We start from the raw sequence: 22,933 nt of genomic DNA, 5'->3' as shown, positions 1-22,933 counted from the left end.
TGGATTCAAGAGAGAGAGACTTTCTGCAACTTGAATCTAGGTTTAGAAATTTCTAGTTAGCGCTGGATCACAGGTGATGCTAAACCACACCTTATTTATGCTTCCATAGGTTTAGGCTGCACGGGGGCTTCCTATGACACAATGACTGTTTCTTGACTCCTCTCTTTGTGTTTATACACCTCTACTGTACTTAATCATCAGTAACTATAAAAGTTTGGTTCTTTGCTTTAGTTTGACTTTTTTCTTGCCTTTTACCCCGAATTGGTTGTGGCAGACAAGTGATAGGTGTCCTTCCAGGGGCCTGGGTCCCCCTGAGGCTTCTTCTTGTTTATTATGCTGTCTCTGTAAAGCTGATCTTTGCCTTTCTGAGTTTAAAATGTCAACACTTGGACTTTATATCATATGAGACAATCGTGTATCAAATATTTTTCTTAGGCAAGTTTGAGTGTAAATACAAAACCATCTGAGTAGCAGCCATGAAAGAATGCAGTATATACTGAATATAGTGTTCATCAAAGAGCTATGAACTTAAAAGGGTCCAGAAATATTGCATTTGGCAATATGATGGAAAAGGCACAATTACGGGTTTCAGTAAGAATGCTGTGCTTGGTCAAAATAACAAATATTAGACAGGCAGACTTTTACAACTAGTGATGCAGAATCTTAGGATCATATAATTTGAGGATTTCATTACCTATTAGTTACACTTTTGATTGAATTAAAAATTGCCAGGAAAAAAAAGATTAGACACTGCATGCTGGTGACCATTTGGAGATGGCCAAGCCAGCAGGACAGTGTGATGATTGATCGTGGAAACAGAAAGAAAAGGCCCATTGTGAGCTGTCAGAATTGTTTATTTAGATCATGTCTCTACAGTGTGCTTGTGGATAAAAATACAGTGGAATTGTTGAGCTTCATTTTAACACTACAACTAAAAGACATATCTAAAGAGAAGTCATTACCTGAAAAAGAAAATGTCACAATAATAAGCTGCTTAAAAAGAAGATTCACAAGAAGAACAACCATACCTTTATTCTACTTTCGCCTTAAATGCTCAGTGCTCACATATGACATTTCTGTTTTACAAATAGTGATCTGGCCACATCTTATTTTCAGAACCCACTCTTCTGAGACTTTTGACACCTTCCACAGTAAGCAGTTTTCTTTAAGACCAATTCCTCCACAAAAAGGAATAATTTATGAAAAAAAGCACTGCTTTTATTATTTATTAAAGAATTATTTTGACAATCCACCGCAAGTGAAAGAAAAGCACTGCTTTAATACACATTATTCACTTCTATTATGTCCTAAATGTTGAGTGTGACTGAGAGCTCTGTTTTCAGTCTGTAGAATTATGAACACTTACATGAAATATAATAAAATTAAACAGATAGTTATTCGAGGGTCCAAGCTGAACAAAAATGTTTTAGCTGACTCCTGTGATGTTGCTATTGTTAGCGTCAATTGTCACATCTACACACTGTACGTGTTCTGCTTGGACAAACTTGACTTAGAGGCAGCAAAAGCTCTTTGCACTCTTAGACACTTAAAAATGAAGTGTTCTCCTTTAGTTTGGACTTTTGGGACTAGTGACAAATCCTGGGTGGAAAACCAACTAAAATAAAAAAAAGTTAGATCTGTGGTGGCGGTGGTGAGGAGGAGAGGGTTGTTTCACACAATTTCACTGCATCACTCAGTTGAAGGGGCGTCCTGGGGTTCCCGATTGACTGACCCAGAAAGAAAAACAAACAGAAAAGGAGGAGTTAGATAAGAGACAACCCAATTTATTTTTGTGAGTAATTCCTGAATAAAAGATTTTATGTACCTTCTTCTCTTGCCTTCATGCGAGCTACAAAGTTGTAACTTTTATTCCTGCGATAGTTCTCGTAAGGGTCATCCAGTGAGACCCCCACACCTTTGTACTGGTCCCATTTATCCCTGATATCGCCTCCTTTAATGGGGTCCTGGATGCCCTGTTCTTTAGCCCCCAAGCCCCCTGAGCCACTCCAACCTACAGCAGACAGGAAGTCATTTTAGGTCGCTTCAGAAAATATCCAAAAATATCATTCTTCAAACATCCTTACCGGATTTAAAAAATAAAATAAAATGTAAATCATAATAATTAGAGCGTACCCATCTTCATCAGTAGCTGATGACCTTTGTTCTCCTCCCCTAACCTGGTGTCTGCAGGTAATTTTGAAGAAGTTGTGCCCAGCACTGCTGTGGAACTACAGAAAGCACGAGAGAAATTCATCATTACATTACAGGATAAAGGTTTTTTAGCAAAGCATATGATGAAAGAGTAGTGAAGAAACTCACGGAGGGGAGGAGCTCCGAGATTTTGGGCCACGCCGTCGCTTGGTGGGTGAATGTGAGCGGGATCGAGACCTGGAGCGAGAGTGACTACGAGATGACCTGGATCTACTCCTGGACCTAAAGAGTTTGGTTGAACACAAATTAGGTAACATGAATCACACTTCAGTCATATTCAGCACTCAAAGCCCAAAACACATTCATTATATCCAACAGCATCGTTTTTAAATAAGAGACTTCAATTACAAAAAAAGAAAAAACATTTATTCAGTCAGAGATGCATTGAATTAATGATACACAAAGACTTCCATGTACATGCATTATGCAGAGTCATTATGGCTTCACTGCGTAAACCTAATAGAAATATAATATCAAGAAGCCATTGTCACAGGATCTGCTGTATTTACAGGTCTTTAGTCCAACTCATCAAGTTCCTGGTGTTAAATTTGGCCGTGATTATGTGAAAATATTCCACTTTCATTCCGCGGTAATGTTTGATTGTAAATGATCAAGCGGATTATTAAACAAAATGACCGTGGGAGCTGGGGTAAGCAAACACGATGGAAAATCAAGAACTGGTGGAAATAGAGTGCATTTCATAGCTTGTGAATGAGACTTCGCAGGTTCTAACAAATCACGACTGAAGGTGCCATGCTTTGATGTGTGGATACAGACCTGGATTGTGAGTAGGAGCGAGAGCGGCTGTGGGAGCGGGAACGTGATGAACGGGAGCGTGACCTGGAGGACTTTGAGGAGTGAGAGCTGGAGCGAGACGAAGACCTCCCTCGGCTGTGAGAGCGACTCCTGGAGCGGCTGCCTCCACGACCACTAGAACCAGTCATCATTGGAGAAATGATAAAACTATCAGAACATACAAAGTTCTGGGTTGAACTGTTTAATACTTGAAAAGCATAACATCCTCCTTTTAAAAAGACAATTCACTTTATTAAGCACATTTGAAAACAACAATCACTGACCAAAGTGCTGTAAAACTAAAAGAAGAAGCAATAAACATTATTTTATTTCTTTTTTCTGTATTATAAAGATGTGACGTGAATAATGACACCTGGTGACATGATTAGCAAACAACAGTCAAGTTTAAAAAAATCAGTTTAAATATGATGTGTTTTGATATTTGTAGCACAGGAGACAGATGGAAAAAGAGAGGATACTCTAATATGAAGGAAAAGCTCACCTGTTACGTTTCTCCTGATCCTTTTTCCTTCTGGCCCTCATCTTAGCCCTGAAGAATTCATACAGGCCGTTCTGCTCCCAGCCTTCACTGAATGAGAAACCAACCACAAATACGTGTAATCACTATTCGCTGCAATTTTTAAACAAAGTAGTAGTACTTCACCCAGTTTCTACAGCAATTTCTGCAGATAAACAGCTACAAAAGACTAAGCGGTACCCAAGGGTGTGCTCCAACTATAGAGGATCACACTTCTCAGACTTTAAAGTCTATCCCAGGTTGCTGGAACGGAGAGTTTGTCTGCTAGTCGGATCTCTCATACAGGAGGAACAATGCGGTTTTTGTCCTGGTTGCAGAACACTCGACCAGCTGATATAATTCACAAACAAACACCTTAACCTCCACATATGTGAACATCACATTTTGGGTTGTCTAAACCATAATACTAAATTTGCCCAATCAGCCCAAATAGCAGAGAGAAATTAAAAATGCATGCCATGAAAGAGTTCAGGGTTAGGAAGTTAAAGCAGATAACCTGTAAGCTGGAGAGGAAATGTCTCACTAATTTAGTTTCTATAAGGCTAGTAAATCTTACTTACGATTACTGACTGAACAAAACACGAACAACCCTGCATTTCTTTTTAGCACCATAGCCTGGCTGACAAAGAGACCTCGTTTACACCAACTGTAATGACTTTATGATCTTCTTCACAAATGTTTAACCACTGGAGAAAAAATTAGTCATAGCCATCTTACAGACATATTATATACAGCTACTTTCAAAACTAGTCACAGTCCCTACAAGACTTTTCATAGAAGTTGTACCATTACACAACGCTTCAATCTTTAAGTATGATCTATTTCTATTATTTAGCTTTTAGGCCTTTAAGGTAGAGGTAAGAAGCCATTACTTAAAAAGCAGTCATGTGACCCAACTGTTTTAGTATTATATTATAAATGCTTCCCTTAAGCAGCATTATTAATAAGCAGCATACATTTTTATTGGTATTCAGAAGGTAACCAGTTTCATCTACCTATGAGGTCAGATGCTTGCTATTGTAATTGGTTATTATCAGGTAGTTCTTTGCTGAGCATTTCTTCTTCACTCACCACTTTTTACTTTTACTTTTTATGTTTTTATACAGCACTCTGCAATTTTCACGAGTTATCCTTAACTTTTCCCTTTCCACTGACACTAAGTGCTTGTCAAGAGAAAATGCCAACATTCACACGGGGTCATCTGATTGTTGGAGTTTTCTCTTTATTATTTTATGGTCTTTACCCAGCATTATATAGTGTCTTGATGTGACTCCTGTTATGATTTGGTGCTATATAAATAAATAAGAGTTAAACTGAATCACCCATTCATCGATTTATATTTTTAAATTCTATTATTAAATTAAGTTTAACTGTCTTGCACAAAAAGTGTGTGTTCGTACCTATTCCTAGGCCGATCATGAGATGGAGGGCTGTAGAAAGCTTCCACAGCAGCTAGCAGGCGATCACTGGGTGGCATGGGTGGAGGTAACCGAATGTCCTTAGGGTCCAGAGGTTTATAGTCACAGTCCTCAAGCTGTACAGTTGACAGTAACAGTAAAACCATAAGGCATGCAAACTTTATTGGGGCTAAATGTGTCTATTCTGGATGCCACTTCAGTACAAAATCCATGCTAAAAATTGTAAAAACCACCACGGTACCTCTTTTTGTGTGGTGTATGAAAAAAAATTACACTTGTATGGATGTGTGTGACTGGGAGAAAATAGTAAAACAGCACTATATAAGAAGTGCATTACTTGAACCATAATGGCAGCTTTTACTATTTTTTTTACATTTGTATTTATTTTCATTCCCCTGTCCTACAATGAGAAGCAGAGGACTTACTTTAACAAGCGGAGCCATGAGACCAGCTGGCAGGTCAAAGTAGGGCACATTTGGCACCAGACTGGGATCATCTTGCACTGGATGCTGGCGATGACGCACGTGAGGTGAATGGCCATTAAAACCATGTGGCGGTGGGCCAAATTCCGGGTGCTGGCCTCCACCCCAGGGAGGATGTTCAGCTCCCATACCTGGTGGAGGAAGCCTCTGATTGGGATGGTGGTGGGGAGGAGGACCCGGCATATCTGTCAAACATATTTGGAGACTGTTAAAATACACCTGAAAATTAAAAGGCGCAGAAACATGCATCTCCTCTGATCTATGACTCTGAGTCTCTCCGCTAACCTCCAGGATATTCTCCTTGAGCATAGTCAAATCGATGTGGTGTATAGGGTGGTCTGTCATAGTGATGTCTGGGAGAAAAGTCTTCCTGCATAAAGCGAGGGGGAAAACGTCCAAAGCCGTGTGGGGGCGGAGGGGGCTGGTTGAAAGGAGGTGGCTGCTGGTGAGGAGGGAAAGGTCCTCTGAAATGGGGCGGCCTCTGTAAAAATGCAAGTGAAACACCACAATCATTCATGTAAGTAAGAAGCTCTAGCATCTTTGCTGCAACAAAAGAAACTTAAGTCAAATTCAGAAAAGGATGCAGTGTAAATGTAAGTTGTAAATGCAAAGTAAATAGCAGAGGAAGTAAAACCACAGAAATGTTCTCCCACATGCCTGCATGCGTGGAGGGAATGGTGGCTCCCTCTGACCCCAGGGAGGCTGGTCCGGCTGATTTCCCCATGGTGGTTGCTGGTCGTACGAGTTCCAAGATGGAGGAGCGTGCTCAGATCCACCTGGACCACTCCAAGGACCTCCTTCTCTACCAGGACCACCACTCCAGTTTCCTGGGTCCCGCTGATCATTCCACATCCCCTCATGGCTGTTCCAAGGAGGGCAAGGTGGTGGTGGCTGGTTTGGATCAAAAGGAGGCTGGGGAAGAGCCGAGACAGAAAGGATGTGACCACGACCTGAGCTTGCCAGTAAATTGCAAAGTGAGGAACTGTGATGATTAAGAGACATGTCACTAGATGGGCAAGGCCAAGGTGACAATGTAGTGTGGCTACACTAGTATTCCTTCAGCATTAATGATAGGAATTAGAAAAAGTTAAAAAGCCCACAATGACACGTCCATTCTGTCAGAAGATGTTTTTCCCCTGTAGCTGTCATCCAGAGTGACCCAGGATAGGTCAGCTCAGGTGAGGCCAGTGTGACAGACTTCTATTTCAAACTCTTACCTTAGCTCAATGCTGCAGTTCAAAAAGTCAGAAGAGACTTTTTCTTTGACCATTTTCTTGAAGTATTAAACATTTATTATAAATGTTAACCTGGCCAGCAAATATGATCAAATTAGCTGTTTTAACTATTGTCACTCAGTTAATAGCCGCATTAGGCACCTGTTATCATTGATGTAGTGGGTAGTAGACTGTAGCTGGATAAAAGAATAATAACTGCAAGCTAAATAGATGGAATATTGAGTTGTGACACAGCGATTTACAGGGACTTGGAGAAGGGTCAGGCTGTTGGCTGTACAGAATAGCTACAAACTGAGCGGAGAGTATGGAGAACTACACTACCTGTCAAAGTTTGGACACAGCTTCTCATTTAATGGTTTTTCTTTATTTTCATGACTATTTACATTGTAGATTCTCACTGAAGCGATCTAAACTATTGAATGAACACATATGGAATTATGTAGTAAACTAAAACGTGTGAAATAACTGAAAACATGTTACCAGGTAACAGTCTTGATGTATGCGCAAAGAAATCAGGAAAGTAAATCCCAAAAGGTTTATTCTGCTCCCACACCTCCAGACTCACAAACCGCTTCCTGCCCTGGACCATTCGGACTATCACCCTGCAACCCACCCCTGCCCACCCACGTCACCAGCCTGAGCCATGGTCTGAGTAACCCCCATCACTCCGGCCACTCACACACAAACAGACCAAGTCTTCTCTTTGTCCTACTTCCCAGCATTTTGCAACTGTTTTGCTATCTAATGTGTGCCTAATTTTTTAACATGCTTCTCTTGCTTTGTTTCCATTTTATTCCGACACAGTTGGTGTGGAGCACCCACAATTTTGTCATACATGTACAATGACAATAAAAGGCCTATTCTATTCTAAAAACCATGCCGGGCCAATGTGAGTAGGTACCAGTGGAAAAGAGCTATTAGTTACACAGCAATATGCATAGGCTGCTGGTACAAAACTGAGTATTTCTTTTTCACTTGCTATGTGTTTATAAACCACTTTGCATTAGTTAATATTAATCTCTTTACTTTATAAGATAAAAGTGCCTTCAGGGGACTGTTGCTGTGATATATAAAACTGAATGTATGTTAACATTCCTAGCTTATAGCACTGGTGCTACAAAGGTTGCTAGTTTTTGGCACAGCTCAAAAGTTGCAGCACAAGCATGCAATGTGGTGTTTTTCAACATCAACTCTTTAAAATATCTTGTTTCCCACAATGTAAAGAATGTCTGATTTACTCTTTTTTGCTGTTTCTGAGCAGTGCTGACAAAATAAAAGTTGTGCCTTAGCATCGTAAATCAGCCACGCAAACTCCTTTTCCAACTCGCTGTCGTACTTAGAAACTTTTCCTTTGTTGTCAGACGCACCTTCAGTTGGTGCACGTTGCGTTTGTTTTATTCTGATGGGCTGGCTTTCTTTTAAAGGTTTAAAATATCGCCCTGTTTTTTTCAGCGTGAAAACACCTCTTTCAAATTCCATTAGATTCTCTGAGCTGCCGGCACATACTATCTGTCAGTGGACTGGTGGCAAACACACAGGAAGTGTGGGAACTGTTGTAGAATTTAAGGCTAATTACATTGATACGATAACAATATGTTATAACAACAGACTACAACTCTGTCACATTGTGACCTACTATGGCTTCACAAAATAACAAAGTGGCTTGCAAAGCTGTCACATGAGTACTACGTATACAAAATAATTAAGCGCACAGACAGTTTTTTTCATTGCACTGTACACCCCTGGAAGACTTTATGTTTCGGTTGAGAGTTGTTAGCTCTTACCTGGCTCTTTCTTGCACGCTCTTAATGTTCACTTAGAGTAAAATCGCCCTCTGTCCTAACTGCCTCTCCAGCTACAGGGCAATGTAGGTTTTAATTGGTCCCCCATTAATAATAAACACCTTTATTTAGGAACTGCATTGTGTGTTTACTTGTGTTATCTTTGCCTAATATTCAAATGTGTTTGATGATCTGAAACATTTAAGTGTGATAAACATTAAAAAAAATGGGAAATCAGGAAAGGCTGTACACACCACTGTAGTTGAGAATATCCAGCAAATATGCACTCTCCTTCTGTATCTTTCAATATTTTCCCTCACTCACACACACAGACACACACACACACACAAGAAACACACACAAAAAGGTCTTTACCGGCTGGTTGGGGTTCCAGGGGCTCATATGCTGAGGGTCATACCAGGCAGGCTTTGTGGGGGGTATATCTGAGGGACCACTAGGGTTGCTGGGGTCTGGTGGTCTGGATGAAGATCCATCAAACTCTCCCGGAGGAGGACCTGACATGGGAAGCTTTACATCTCCTGAACACAAAAAAAAGACATCATAAAACAAACATACATGGACTTGGTCAGGTTTAGCTACATTGCTGTCTGTATTATTGCTGAAGTCCTAAATTATCACCTTTAAAGTGTTTGTGCTAAAACGTCATGTACAGTAACACGGGCATGGAGACCAGCACTGACTGGCAGGGGCTCTAAACAGATGACATCAATTCAACATATAAGACTTTAAGAATGCATAAGCATCTACCTAAAATCTATTTAATCTATCATCTGTGATTATATTGTATTGGTCATCTCCCTTAAATAAACAGGCAGCCTTAAAGTGTGAAATATTAATCGACAAAAACACAGACATGTGTCTATTGTTTCATTGGCTGATAGTGCCCCACAGGCCTCAATTGAAACAGACTAACAAGCAGCGGGCAAGGCAGCCCAGGCAGGGAAATGTTGCTTTTAGAGACATAAAATGAGTCGCAAAGTCTATATCAGGGGTAGGCAACTCCAGGTCTCAAGGGCCTGCAGGTTTTAGATATCCCCCTGGGTCAACACACCCGAATCAAATGATTAGTTCACGCCATGTTTAGAAAGAGAAATTTTGAGCAAGAATCAGATCCCTGCATCTCTCCCCTGTTGGATCCTTTGTTTGGTGAATTCCTCACCACAACACCATCAGTGCCTTGTACTGAATTGTAAGTACTTGTAAGAATAAACTGCTCACAAGACAACTCCAGCAGTATAACCTCCTTTATCTAATGCACAAAATTTCCACAACAGGATCAAATACTGAAAATCAGTTTATAACTTTTATGTATTTATGTGTTTTTTCTGTATTGTTGTATCTTCCCATTAAAATTAAACTACCATAAAAATTACAGACTGTTAATTTCTTTGCAAGTGACCAAACTCGCAAATTCAGCAGAGGATCAAATAATTATTTCCACAACTGTATAAGCAGTTGACATGAGCTCATGCATGAGGCTGTGCCTCTGCTTTGGTTGAGTGTTTTTCCACTCACCAGCTTGCGTAGTCATAGGGGGGGGCTTTTCCGGTTCAGCTGGGGCAGCTAGCTGTCCTACAGGGGCAGACTGCGGTTGTGACTGATGTTGCTGCTTCAGACTAGCAACAAACTCATCATGCTGAGTCTTCAATGCCTGGATCTGCTGCTGGAAGGCCAACTGGACTGGCTGCACCACTGCAGCATATTCTGTTATCAGGGACGCCTGAAAGAAACAACAAAATACCAGATAAAGTCTATGGTGGGAAAAATACAAAAAAAGTCATGAATGGGGCCGGGTAATATGAGGAAAAACACACACACACACACACACACACACGCGCGCGCACACACACAAATCTAGATCGATTAATAGATCGATATATAGATAGATACATATATATTGTTTTGATTATGTTACTCCTGTTATCCGGGGTGATGCACACCTGACTACTTTCTGACAGATTCCAACGACTGCTGCTGGTCCATAGAGCCGTAGTGTTGGGAAGAAGGTCACATTTATTAGCTACTGGGATATATTTTCTCTTGCTGATATGTAGAACTCCGACAGCACTTTTTCTTTTTGGCTGGTTTAACGTTTTCTTTGGCGTGTGGGGAGGTGTTGACATGCTGAGTTGAAAACATTCTTCATTTTGCAGGGGATGACTTTTCAGGTGGTGGAATACGTTCGTGGTACTGCTACCTTGTGCAGCAATAACTTTACGGCATCTTTTGCAAATTACGGCATTTTGTTTGACATCCTTATGAAATCCAAACCACTGCCAGATTATTGATCCAGGGCTGTTTCTCTTTGGAACTAGCTCGTCTGACTTTTCTTCAATTATAGTCTCATTCCCTTGCTCATCTGAAACTTCTGCTATCACCATATTTTCCGCCATCTGGTAGTATAAAAACACACATGCTCAGCGCAGTGTCCCAGGTAGAAAATTTTCCAGTTTGGAGGGGGGATGCATTCACAGCATGTGGGACAAAAACGCCTGACATTGCCTCCTGTCACAGGGGCCTGGAGGCTAACCCAACGAGGGGAGGGCTACAAGCTGGACAGATCAACAGTCTGTGGCAGAGACCTTCTTACTGTGAAGCAACAGTGGTAACCACTGCAACACCATAGTGCCCAATACTTACACAACAAAAATCCTGAAAGTGAAATATTTGGGTCCAACTCTAAAATCTGATTGTTAAGACATGTTCCTGTCACCTGGTACTGGCCAAGGCCCAGTGCTGGATTCTGGAGCTGTTGAATGGTCTCCTCATCAAAGTACCCATTTTTCTCCCAAAGCTGCAACAACTGTGAAGGGAGAAGGAATGTCAGAAACAGAAACCTTTTTCCGTTCAATAAATGGAGGAGAAAAAACTTCCTTTTAATCACCAGATCTAAGCTACTAATAAACTGATATGAATGAATATTCATAGCTGAAGCTGCTATAGCAAAGAAAAACCAGTTAGTGTGTTAGACTTGGAAAATATGTGTCTGTATTTACCCTGGTGATCTTCTGCTGTTTTTCTTCCTCTACAGCTAGAAAGCTTGTGCAGTAGATTGGAACAACAACTTTCTGCAGCGCTGCCAACAAGTCCTTCTGCTGCTTCCGCTGGCTGTGTAAAACATTAAAAGAATCACAAACAAAACATTGAGGCACATAATCCATTACAATACTACAATGAATGAGCAATGCCTGGCTCCTGCATGCTGACCCACAGCATGGGCAAAGCTGTGTGCTGAGCCCTCTCCTGTACACCTCCCTCCTCCAATTCAACAGTTATTGGCCTCATCAGCAGAGGGGACAAGACTGCGTACAGGGAGTGGGGTAAATAAAACTGGCAGGATGGTGTTGAGCAGAACACAACCTTCTGCTCAACACCATCAAAACTAAGGAGGTAGTGATTGACTTCAGCAATCAGACATGTTGCTCTCCACATCAACGGGGACTGTAATCAGCGAGTGTCCTCCTTTAAGTTCCTGGGGACCTGTCATGAACCACTAACAACAACATGGCCGTTAAAACCGTTAAAACCAACAAGGACACCACATCCTTAAGATGCTAAAAGGAACCATCTGGATAAGAAACTGTTGGTGGCTTTTTAATTGCAGCACCACAGAGAGTGTCCTGACCTACAACAATGCCTGGGATACTTATGGCTTGGTGGCAGAAAAACATGCAGAGGGTCATTAGACAGCGCAAAAGATCATTGGCTGGACCTTACTCTGGAGAGATGAAAACTTCTGCCGAATTTTCTCACCTGTTCAACAAAATGCCCAGGACAGCCAGGTTGAGAAACAGCTTTTATCCTGCCATCAGAACACTGAATGCTAAGCTCAGTTAATGGGCTGAGTGAGCTTCACTCATCAGCCCATCTGCAATATTCCTGTGTAATATAAAACAGTCAAAGGTGCACCTTACAGAGGCTTATTTGAAGCGTGCCAAGCAGGTTTCAGAGCTAATCACATAGAAACAGCTTTAATGAAGGTTACAAATTATCTTCTTATGGCCTCTGACAGTGGACTCCTCTCTGTGCAGCGTTCAATACTGTTGACCATAACATTGTCTGGCTATTAGAGCATACTGTAGGTATTAAATGTACTGTGCTGCAGTGGTTTGCATTCTATATATCTAACAGACTCCAATTTGTTCATGTAAGAGTCCTCTTCACATACGAAGGTTAATTATGGAGTTCAGTGTTAATGATGCCAGAACCAATTGTGTTTACATTATACATGCTTCCCTTAGGCAGTCTCAACAGAAGGCATAGAAAAAACAAACAAACAGGAAAGAGAAAGGCAGAGAGGAAAATTGATTTTACCCTCTTTCAGATTACTTATAATGCTACTCCATTATTAGTTTTCTCACAGATAAAGTACACAAGTAAACTACATGGGTTCATGAGTGTATTTAGGTTTGGGTACCAGTGATGAAGAACGTCATTTGTTAAGTAGATAAGATGTAGGCGCAGCTCAAAATGAGCTGTATCAGCAGTGATGCGGTTGCGTAGATGTGATGTCATCAGTTCACAGTGCTGTGGGGTCTTGGCATTATTGAACATCCAGTTCTTACCAGCCTGAGGAAGAAAAACAAAAGTGAAATGTAAATAGCTCTAATTATAATAACTCTTTACATGAAGGAATTGTACAAAGAGAAAGCCAATGGGAGGAATGATTTCCTGTGTGGCCCTGATTCATAGAAAATCCTATCGTTATGTCCTTACCGAGATGGCATCTTTGGTGCAGGTGTCTATAATGGGTTGAAGCAGGTTGTCAAATTCTGTTATGTCCAACTGCGTTTCCAGCAGCAGCTTTTGGGTCTGCTGCTCCATAGCTAAAGTAATGGCTGCAGTGACCTGTTCCTACATTGAGAAAGCATTAGAAAATTTATTGGTCAACACTGGTCTTGTGATGTCCCCTCAGCCACTTGTATCACATCCACCCAGACCTCCCTCTCCCCGGCCACCTCCCCCAGCTTCTCCGAGGGAACACCAAGGCGTTCCCAGACCAGCCGAGAGATATAATCTCTCCAGCGTGTTTATTTCTTGTATCACATGCTCTTCGTTATTATTTCGTTTAATGCATGGAGCGATAACGACTTAATTTCTCTCCAAGCATTCAAGAGTGGGTCCCAGTTTTGTTAGTACAGAGAGTTACTCTTCTGTAAAGAAGTTATATGTGCAAAACAGAAATTGTCTTGCCCTCACAAAAAAATTCTCCAATCAACTCTGGACAACTGAAACATTCAGCAAAGAGACTTCAAAACAAAAACGTTCATCAACAACCAGTACACGGGAATAAATGTTCCTGGAGGGAAGGATATGCTTCTTTCCACTTCACCTGTCTGAGCGTGTGCAGATGCTGCTCCTGCTGCTGCAGATTCCACTGGCTCTGTTGAATGAGCTCATCTATAGCGGGCGCAGAGGGTGGAGGTATTGGAGGTGGAGCAATCATTGGCATCGGTGGAGGGGGGATATCAACCACATCTTTTGCACCAGGGTTGTATATTTCTGCACAAACAAACAAGCAAAAACAGGACTGAATGTTCAGTCCTTAAGACGAAGTGTTTCTTTTGTATAGCTGCTGCTGATGACAACATGATGGCCATGAACATAATTAATAAATCATGAAGAGAAAAAAAAAATACTGCTAATCTGCCAATATGGTTTTCTGAGGAAGAAATTAAACATGGCCTACATGAAATGTTATAAGAAGAGGAGTGAACACAATTTAAGACATGCAATCAGTATCAACACATCCCCTCCTGGTACTGCTGACTGCTGCAGAAACAACTGGTGCGCTGAGGTAACCTGTTGGCATCGCCACAAACTCAGGCTGGGCTGCTCGATTAAATGAAAATGCATTTCTGTTGTACCAAGACTTCCGAGAATGTATGGACACTGTGAATTTTAAGACAGAATGCAATATTTGCAAATCTCTTAAATCCTTGCTTTATTCACAACAGAACACAGATGCTTAAACTGAGAACATCTACAGTTTTAAAAGGTAAATGGACAGTACTTATTTAGCATTTTTTTACTCTGAGCTTTTTACTACAAGTCCCATTCACCTAATGTCAAACATAGTCACAGAGGTGCTTTTTTTCTTTCCCTAACCTTGTCTAACATTCACACACAACTAGGGTTTCAATAGCTTGTCCAAGAATACGTAAACGTGCAGAATGGGGAAGCCGAGGAGTGAACCAAGCTTCTGATTGGTAGACAACCCGCTATACCTGCTGAGCCACATCACCCTAAGAAAAATATTTGCTAATTTTAAATTTGATGGCATCTACAACAGAAGTAAAAATTGGCAGAGTTTCACCAATGTTCAAAAAACTATCTAAAAACTGAGAAACAATTTCATACATAATATTGTTAAAAGATTTCCAGAGAATCTAGAGAAATCACTGTGAACAAGGGACAAGGTAGGAAATCAGTATTGGATGTCCACGACCTTCAAATACTGCAATAAAACCAGGCATGGTTCTGTGACGGAAATCTGTGCATGGGCTCAAGAACACTCCCAGAAATCACTGTGTGAGAACACAGCTCACAGTCCCCTCAACAAACGCAGGTTAAAGCTCTATCATGAAAAGTAGACACATATGAACATGATCTAGAAACATTGCTGTCTTCTCAGGACCAAAGCTCACTTAAAATGGGCCGAGGCAAAATAGAAAACCGCTCAGAGGTCAGATGAATCAAAGTTTGAAATTGTTTTTGAAACTATGAATGGTGCTCTTCCAGACTAAAGAGGAGAGGGAACATCTGGCTTGTCATCAGCAGTCAGTTCAAAAGCCTGAATCTTTGATGGCAGAGGATGCATTACTGTCAAATAGAGCTGGGCGATAGAACGATAACGATATGTATCGCGATATAACTTTTTCTCGATAGAGAAATTAAGCTATCGCGATAGACCTCGCCGCTCTTGTCCTCTTAAAAAAAAAAAAAAAGGTCAGCCAATCCAAATTAAGTAGCGCAGAGCCGAACCAATCACAGCCGCAGCGTCACGTCGCGTGACTTGTTACGTACAGCACAAGTGCCAAGCCGCACGTGTGTTTGTTTGGGAAGCAGCCAGCGGGTAATGGAGCCAGCGCGTAATGGAGGAAATGAGTGTGCCGACTAGAAAAATCAACCGAGCGTGACCGAAGAGAAAACAGATGATGGTTCCAACGCCGGAGAGATTGTCGAACGGAAGAGCCATAGAAGTTCCGTAGTGTGAAGGTATTTCGGCTATTTCAAGTCTGACAAAAAACAGAGTAGCGTGCACTGTAAATTGTGCCGAAAGCAAGTCTGGAAATACAATAAACTGGTGCATGCGTCACACTGTGCGCCACGTTATTGTTTCGGTGAAATGAATTTCTACAATACTGTTACTGTTAATTCTACTCTCTGCAGTGTTTAAATGCTTACATATACACACAGTTACTGTCCCTCCACACATACGACTCGGTTCTGCTTCTATGCCCCAGCTTTGTTTACTTTTTCCCACCGAGGCTTCTAGACTTCTGATTGGCCAACATTTCTGCACGGTTAGGAATCTAGCGCCACCTGCTGCTTTGGCATGTTCATAGCAGCGTTTTCCTTCATTTCTGCCTTTATGTGTGGACGGGATTATTTTTTAAAACGAAAACGGAAAATCTCCGTTTTCAAAAATACCCGTGTACGTGTGGACGTAGCCTCAGTCTCTGACTGGAAGCGCTAATTCGTCATTCGGCTTTTGTCAGACTAAAGTAACTGTTAAAACTGTTTGAAAAGCTAAGCTATACAACAAGGAGAGATTGAGAATTTCCTTTTAGTTCTCAGTTTATTTGATATTGACAAAAGTTAGTCAGTTTTGTCTGTTCTTCTGTAAAACAAACTAAGATTTATTTTTAGAATTAATATTTTGTTTCTAAGTGGAATTGACAATTTAGTCTGTTTCGTTTGTTCTATTTTGAAACTTAAACGCTTTAGCGGCTGCCTTTTGTGTAGTTTGCAATATTTGCCTTTATTTATCTGAAAAAGTCTCATGTTCCTTAAGTACATCTACCCTGTTGAACTTATTATGGGAAATAAATATTTAAATCAAAACAAGCTGCTGATTATTTCACATTTTACTTGTGAGCAACGGCACATTTAAATCTTACAAATATAGTTATTTGGCTTATATCGTGATAGATATCGTTATCGCCTGAAATGAAAAAACCATATCGTGATATGAAAAAATCTCATATCGCCCAGCTCTAGTGTCAAATTATTTGACAGCATGTATATTTGGAAAGGCAGTATCAATACTGCAAGGTATATGTAATATTAGCTTTCCTAAAATGATACTTTTAGGATACGCTTTGCAATGTTTACCAAAGCCAAACTGAACTATTCTTCAAAGTTACAAAGTTACAAGTACAGACAGAGGACTTCAAAGGACTACGTTCAATTTGTGATGCAGAATAAATGTTAGAAATGTTTTGTGGATTGTACCAAGCCAATTTTTCCACTGCTGGAATTTCAACTAATAGAGAACACATTAAATATGTTAACAGTCTTATTGCTGGGCATTTATCACCAAAGATATTAATGCAGTAAAATTCATTTTATAGAACAAAAGTGAAACAAAGCCAAGTAAATGTTATCACTTAATAATATAAAATGTTCAGAACATAATCATAAACTTTTCAGTAATTACAGGAGGATTACATTTGTATTACTGAATAAATAAAACTGTATTCATCCCATATTTGGGAATTATTTTATTACAGCATTTGAACTGATGATAATAATCATAAATAAGAAGAACAACAACAACTTTGTCTTAGCTTAACATTTAGCTTCTGATGCCACTTGCCAATAATATCTGTAATACTATAGTACTGACTGTAGTACTAATTTGAGTACCAAGAAATAAACAAGCTGATCTGGGCCAAGACTTTTCCAAAAATGAGGAAAATAATGCAGAAACTAGTTCAACCAATACTGACATTTTTTAAATTGTGCAGCCCTTATTCTACAGCTGCCCTGAGCAGAAGCATGTTACAGACAAACAGGACAAACAACACCCTGCTCTGTTTGTGTCTGTGTCTTTGTATCTGTGCATGTAATCAAACCTGCTTCGAGATGGAGGATTGAGCATTTTAATCAAGATCATTAAGAAGGTATGGCCAAGAGAAATTCACTGAAAAAGCAAAAAATGTGAACATGCAAAATGAAAACAAAGCAAAGTATTTTAAAGCACAAATGTTGTGTCATCTGGCAAAAAAGTGCATAACAACATGTGACTTTCCAAATAGAATTTTTAAATGTATCTGAAAATTCTGATTTTAAATAAATACCTTTAGATTTATACTCCTCCCCATCGTGGGTAGAGGGATCTAAGTGGAGAAAGGCAAACTTTAATGCATTTCAGTGGTATCACACAACTGACAGAAGAACACCATGCAAAACTAAACACTCTGCTTTTAGTATCAGGCTGCTAATTAGGTGACTATGTTTCAGTAATCAAAGCCAACTGTAGGACAGTAAATAAAGTAATTTACTCTCATATTAAGTTCACTTCTTTGTAAAGCATCTATGCCAAGAAAATATTTGTGTTTTGCTCAAAGAACTGCTGTCCTCACAATAAGGACGTGACTGGATTGCTCCTCATGCAAGAATATGAGAAGGTTCTCTAAAGCAGCATTGCTGAAGCTGCATGTGGGAAGTTTCACATATTTTTACCGCTTTTTAAAGATTTAATTTGTGCATAGTTAGTACAATTACTATTTTGACTTCTTTTGAAAAGTAATATTTCAATGATATTTCTTACTAGATTTTAAAATATAAATAAAAGTATGTAGCCGGCTGGAAGCCGTTCAGTCCCTGCTCTGAGGAAGAAGCACCTCACTTCAACAAGCCAACACCAAACTAACCCCTTTGTTCCTGCTCTTTTTCTTCAGGTTGCAGTAGTTCTGGGCGTTGCTTCCAGTTTAAACACAGTCTGCCTTGTGCCCCCTTGATTCTTGGGGACGGACTGGCTGAGGTTTAATAAACTGGTGGGACAATGTTGGGAGGGTGTGCTCATGACAGAGTCATGTACTATACATCAACTATACTCTGACCATCTCTCCTTGCTAATGGTACTGACCTACAAACCCCTCATTTGCAGAACTAAACCAACCAACAGAATGATTAAGACCTTGTCTACTTCAAGATTGCTTTGAATAAACAGACTGGAGCACTTTTACGGACTCTGATGTAGAAGTGTACAGATTATTTGTTCTATCCTATATCAACTTCTGCACTGACCTGGTCATCACATTGAAACTAATCAAAGTGTTCTGAAACCAGAAACCCTGGGTCAATAAAGAGGCCAGAGAGCTACTTAAAATCAGGGATGTTGCTTACAAAGCCCAGGACACGGCATCTTATAGCCTAGCAAAAGCAAATCTCAAACACAGGTACAATGCAGGTACAATGATGCAAGCAAAATCTACCTCCATCCCCTACCAGCCCAGCCTGAACTGTCATTGGAAAGAAATGACATTAGGAGTGTTATTGCAGAGAATTAAACCCAGAAAGGATAGAGAACCTGATGGTGTTCTGGAGTGTGTTCTGCAGACCTGCACTGACCACCTTGCAGAGGTTTTTACTAACATCTTTAACCTCTCTTCGATTTCTGGGAGTGCACAACATGCCTCAAAACTACAACCACTGTGCCCATTCCAAAACAAAGAACTAAGAGCAGCCTAAATGACTATCATTCAACTACACTTACCCTGATGATAGCAAAATGCTTTGAAAGACTGATTGTGGCTCACATTAAGTGATCACAGCCACTCTGGACCAGAGTCAACAGAAGAAGCCATCAGCCTTACACTCTATACCACCTTAGAGCACTTCAACAAACAGGCAGGTACTGTAGAATGCTCCTCCTGGACTTCAGTTCTGCTTTCAATACCAGTGTCCCCGCAAACTGGTGTCCAAACTCCCAAACCGTCTCAGCCCGACCATCTTTAGGTCGACCCTGTATTTCTTAACCAACTATCCCCAGACTGTCAGGATGGGCAAATGCGCATCCTCCACCCTCAATGTACCAAAGGGATGTGAGCTGAGCCCTGTTCTGTAAGACCTGTTCAACCTTCAAACATGACAAACACCATCATCAAGTTTGCGGACAACACACAGTCATTGGCCTGATCTCCATTAACAACAAGACTGCAGAGAAAAAGTGTAGAGCCTAATCGCCTGGTGCCCCATCAACAACTTATACTACACAGCAGCAAAGCCAAGGAGACTGTGGTGGATTTCAGACAGTCAAGAACAGAACTTGACCCTATGTACATCAACTATACTCAAATGCTGCTACACACATACACACAGTCTACACATGCTTGCTAGCCTTCCTATTACAACTTCTGTGTAATAGCACTACACTGCTATACTGTGAAACTTGCACATACAACTTGTGAAGTCATTACTAAATTTTCATAATGTTCTTAACTTTGCACATACTTTTTATGACCTTGTACGTATTTTGTATTCTTTTATTCTATTAATTATTTTCTTCTTCATGTGTACTTTTAATTATTTGCATTTTGCACATTTATTGAATATTTTGCATGGACAGGGGTTGCCAAAATGTTGTTATTTTGTTGTCCTACACAACAATAACAAAAACACCAAACTTGAATCATAAATACCGGCAGTTGCCAGTGCTACCCTCAGCCTTCTAACAGACCTATGGTATCAGTTTCAAAATCCTGTCATCTTGTTCTCAAAGTATGGCATTCAGATGCACCTGTGGTATCAATTTGAAAATCCTAGGGGACTTCCCTCTTGCGGTATTGCATCCACAAGATTCTCAGAAGATTTGACCTCTGACCTTAACAGGGTAACAAGAAACCCCATCAGCCTTTTACGGCTGAGTGATAAAAGGAATGTCAGCAGCACCTGTACAACAGAGGCACTAGACTCAGACAGCTCAAACTGGGAGGTAAAATACACGTATTACTTCCCATTTGCAATTCAAAATTACTCGCCAACTGGCAAGGACCCTTTATGGCCATTTGGCGAGTGGGGGACATAGATTGTGAAGTGGGGTGGACACAGGATTGGTGCCACACAAGTATACCACCTCAACCTCCTAAAAGCATGGAGAGTGACAGAATTTTGAAACTTGTTGTATGCGCGTAAATAAAGAGAAAAACACCGAACAAAGAAACTTTATGCAAGGTACATATAGAGGGGTTCCTGTAGTGGCAAACTTGCTACTTTGCCCACTTAGCTATTTACATTTATAATTCACTGATATCTCCTTGAAGACTGCCGAAAAAGCTGTATGTGTAGACAGCGCACTGTAAGATACTACAAAACAGTGCTTCATCTGCTAATCCTCCTACCCAAATGTCTGATATGAAAATTATTCTTTGGACCCCACCAATGTGTCTTTGATTATTGAAGAGATTCTAAATTTAAAGATTTGTATTTTCAAATTTAGCTGCAACAGTTCCTTCCACAGATTTGCCAGGTTGTTATTAAGCCAGACCAAAGTGTCATTTGGACACCTTTTATCCTGTAGTGAGATTCCAAATCCACTGTCTTTAGTGCATTTAGTGACTGATATCCTTGTTCTGCTTTTGGGGAGATTTTCTGTGAGCTAGAGAACTGACTCTGCAGCTCACGAAGGCTGCAAGCAGAACAAGGACTACTGTTGCAAGGTGATGATATAAAGGGAGTCTTAAAGCCTTTAATCAAAAGGAAAACCCATGCCTAAAACAGATTCACATTACCAATACAATGTTGGACTGTTCAATTAACAGTTTCACCCCAAAACAGAAAAGTAAATAATTCTGCCAACATATCTGGTGCATGTACTGGGTTGTTTTGTTTTTTTCGCTTTTATCTGTAAAAACTGTTTTTTTATTACATTTTTTTTAGTTTGAATATTTCAATCATAGTAAGAAATCCAAAGTGCTGAACATCAAATGAACTTAATATTGCAATACTAAATTGACCTCTATGTGAAAATTCTGTTTTTATCCTGACGTGTCAGTTTAACTACATACGTTGCTGTTGCTCCATAGCAAGTTTGTACTTGTAGTAACTGAAGTATTCGCCCCCAAAAAGGAAGGAAAACTTATGGTTGTCCTTCTGTTTTTCCATCGTCATCTTCTCAAACTCTGGGCCATTTCGGGCAACAAACTGGGCCAGCTTATCAATCACATTTCGAAGCTCCTGATCTGTACAAAAAAAACAAAAAAAACCAGACATAAATACAGTGAAAAATGTTGTTGTAAAAACCTCAAAACAGAGACACTGAAACAGACAGAAATAATAGTGTCTAAAGTGCTTTTAAAAAAACAAATAAAACACATTTAGAAAATAATGAATTTCTTCTGAAACAGAAACATCTAGGAAAGAGGTTGCGTAATCATTATTTCCATATTTCTACATAGTATTATTAAATCAGTTGGCTGTAATTCTACTCTTAATCGTGCTGCTGTAGCACAAAAATATCTATAAGGGATCTTCTTTCTATGGGGGTTCTTTTTCTTAAAAGCCAGCAGCCGTGAAAAGTTGGAACAACTAACGTTTACTCTCCATTACTGGATTATTTCTACACTATTTTTCACGTTAATTGGTGCAATGTTTACACACAGAGCCTGGTTAAACATTCATCCACTTGTGATCGGTGACCTTAATCAATATGCTAAATCCAATGGTTTTGTTAGCTATGTAGCAGATAGCACGGGTGCTCGCTTACGTTGAATCGAAATTTAAAATAGCTGTGGTGTACAGCTCACCTTCGGGAGGACTGGGGATATCCATGTTTAACTTCTGTTCCAGCGAACCACTTAGCCAGAATATGTATGTAAAAACTCGGCCAAATTCTTTACTTTTTCAGAAAAAGGTATATCAAATTCCCCCAAAATCACTTGCATTGCCGCTGCTACGCACAGGAAATGCGATACAGAAACAGCGCCACAAAAGATGGCTATGGAATTGTCTCCAGCGCCCCCTGCGACTGGGAGGAGTGTTCGCGCCTTGCTCGTTTGGGTGGGTTGATGGTTGCAGTTGCGAGTAAACGTCCAAAAATGAAAATATTTTTATTTAACTATAAGTAAGATACTAAAAAAATACAACATTTTAAAATATCTTTAGTCCTGATATTTATTATATAGGCTTACAAATCCTATCCTAGAAAACATGGTTGAAACCCCGTAGTTTCAATTCCTGGTCAATATAGGAGGCAAAACCTTTGGACAGTTAGACCACACAAGACACTTATCCAGCTGGATCCAACACCCAGTCCAATGGGAATGCTGTGCTATCCAGCTGGTCATTTCAAATGACCCACTTGGCAGTGCAGAGCTATCTTTTTGTTTGTTTGTTATATGATCAGGAGCAAGAATCTACATATACATATTTTGAGCTTGGCAACACAGTGTTTAGCACTATTGTGTCACAGCAAAAAGGTCCTGGGTTTACATCCACAATCTCG

The 22,933-nt window shown here is 40.2% G+C and overlaps 1 protein-coding gene across 2 annotated transcripts; it reads right to left on the bottom strand.

The window, feature by feature from the left end:
* Positions 1-836: 836 nt before the first annotated feature.
* Positions 837-22,416, bottom strand: LOC102304713 (calcium homeostasis endoplasmic reticulum protein). Of its 2 annotated transcripts, XM_005938411.3 has the most exons (20): positions 22,236-22,416; positions 21,498-21,671; positions 17,787-17,825; positions 13,814-13,983; positions 13,198-13,335; positions 12,899-13,050; positions 11,478-11,589; positions 11,195-11,284; positions 9,997-10,201; positions 8,836-8,999; positions 6,102-6,356; positions 5,730-5,925; positions 5,388-5,629; positions 4,945-5,078; positions 3,509-3,595; positions 2,989-3,141; positions 2,320-2,433; positions 2,134-2,228; positions 1,826-2,011; positions 837-1,727 (listed from the first exon to the last, which is right to left on the bottom strand). In XM_005938411.3, exons 1-20 carry the CDS (start codon positions 22,258-22,260, stop codon positions 1,690-1,692), a joined length of 2,769 nt encoding a protein of 922 aa, XP_005938473.1. In that variant the 5' UTR covers positions 22,261-22,416; the 3' UTR covers positions 837-1,689. The 2 variants fall into 2 exon arrangements, with proteins under 2 accessions (XP_005938473.1, XP_005938475.1); XM_005938413.3 differs by lacking the exon at positions 17,787-17,825.
* Between the last annotated feature and the right edge of the window lie 517 nt (positions 22,417-22,933).

Source organism: Haplochromis burtoni, unplaced genomic scaffold (assembly GCF_018398535.1).
Source record: "Haplochromis burtoni strain Fernald_Lab_line unplaced genomic scaffold, NCSU_Asbu1 Contig_249, whole genome shotgun sequence".
Taxonomy (NCBI): Eukaryota; Metazoa; Chordata; class Actinopteri; order Cichliformes; family Cichlidae; genus Haplochromis; species Haplochromis burtoni.
The sequence above is the reverse complement of the archived record's forward strand: the minus strand, read 5'-3'. Positions and strand labels throughout refer to the sequence as shown.

Coding starts and splice junctions, on each gene's coding strand:
- LOC102304713 (XM_005938411.3), bottom strand. CDS start 22,260: ATGGATATCCCCAGTCCTCCCGAAG. Junction 11,590..12,898: donor AATGACGTTCTTCATCACTG/GTACCCAAACCT, acceptor TGTTTTACACAG/CCAGCGGAAGCAGCAGAAGG. Junction 5,079..5,387: donor TCATGGCTCCGCTTGTTAAA/GTAAGTCCTCTG, acceptor TCAACTGTACAG/CTTGAGGACTGTGACTATAA.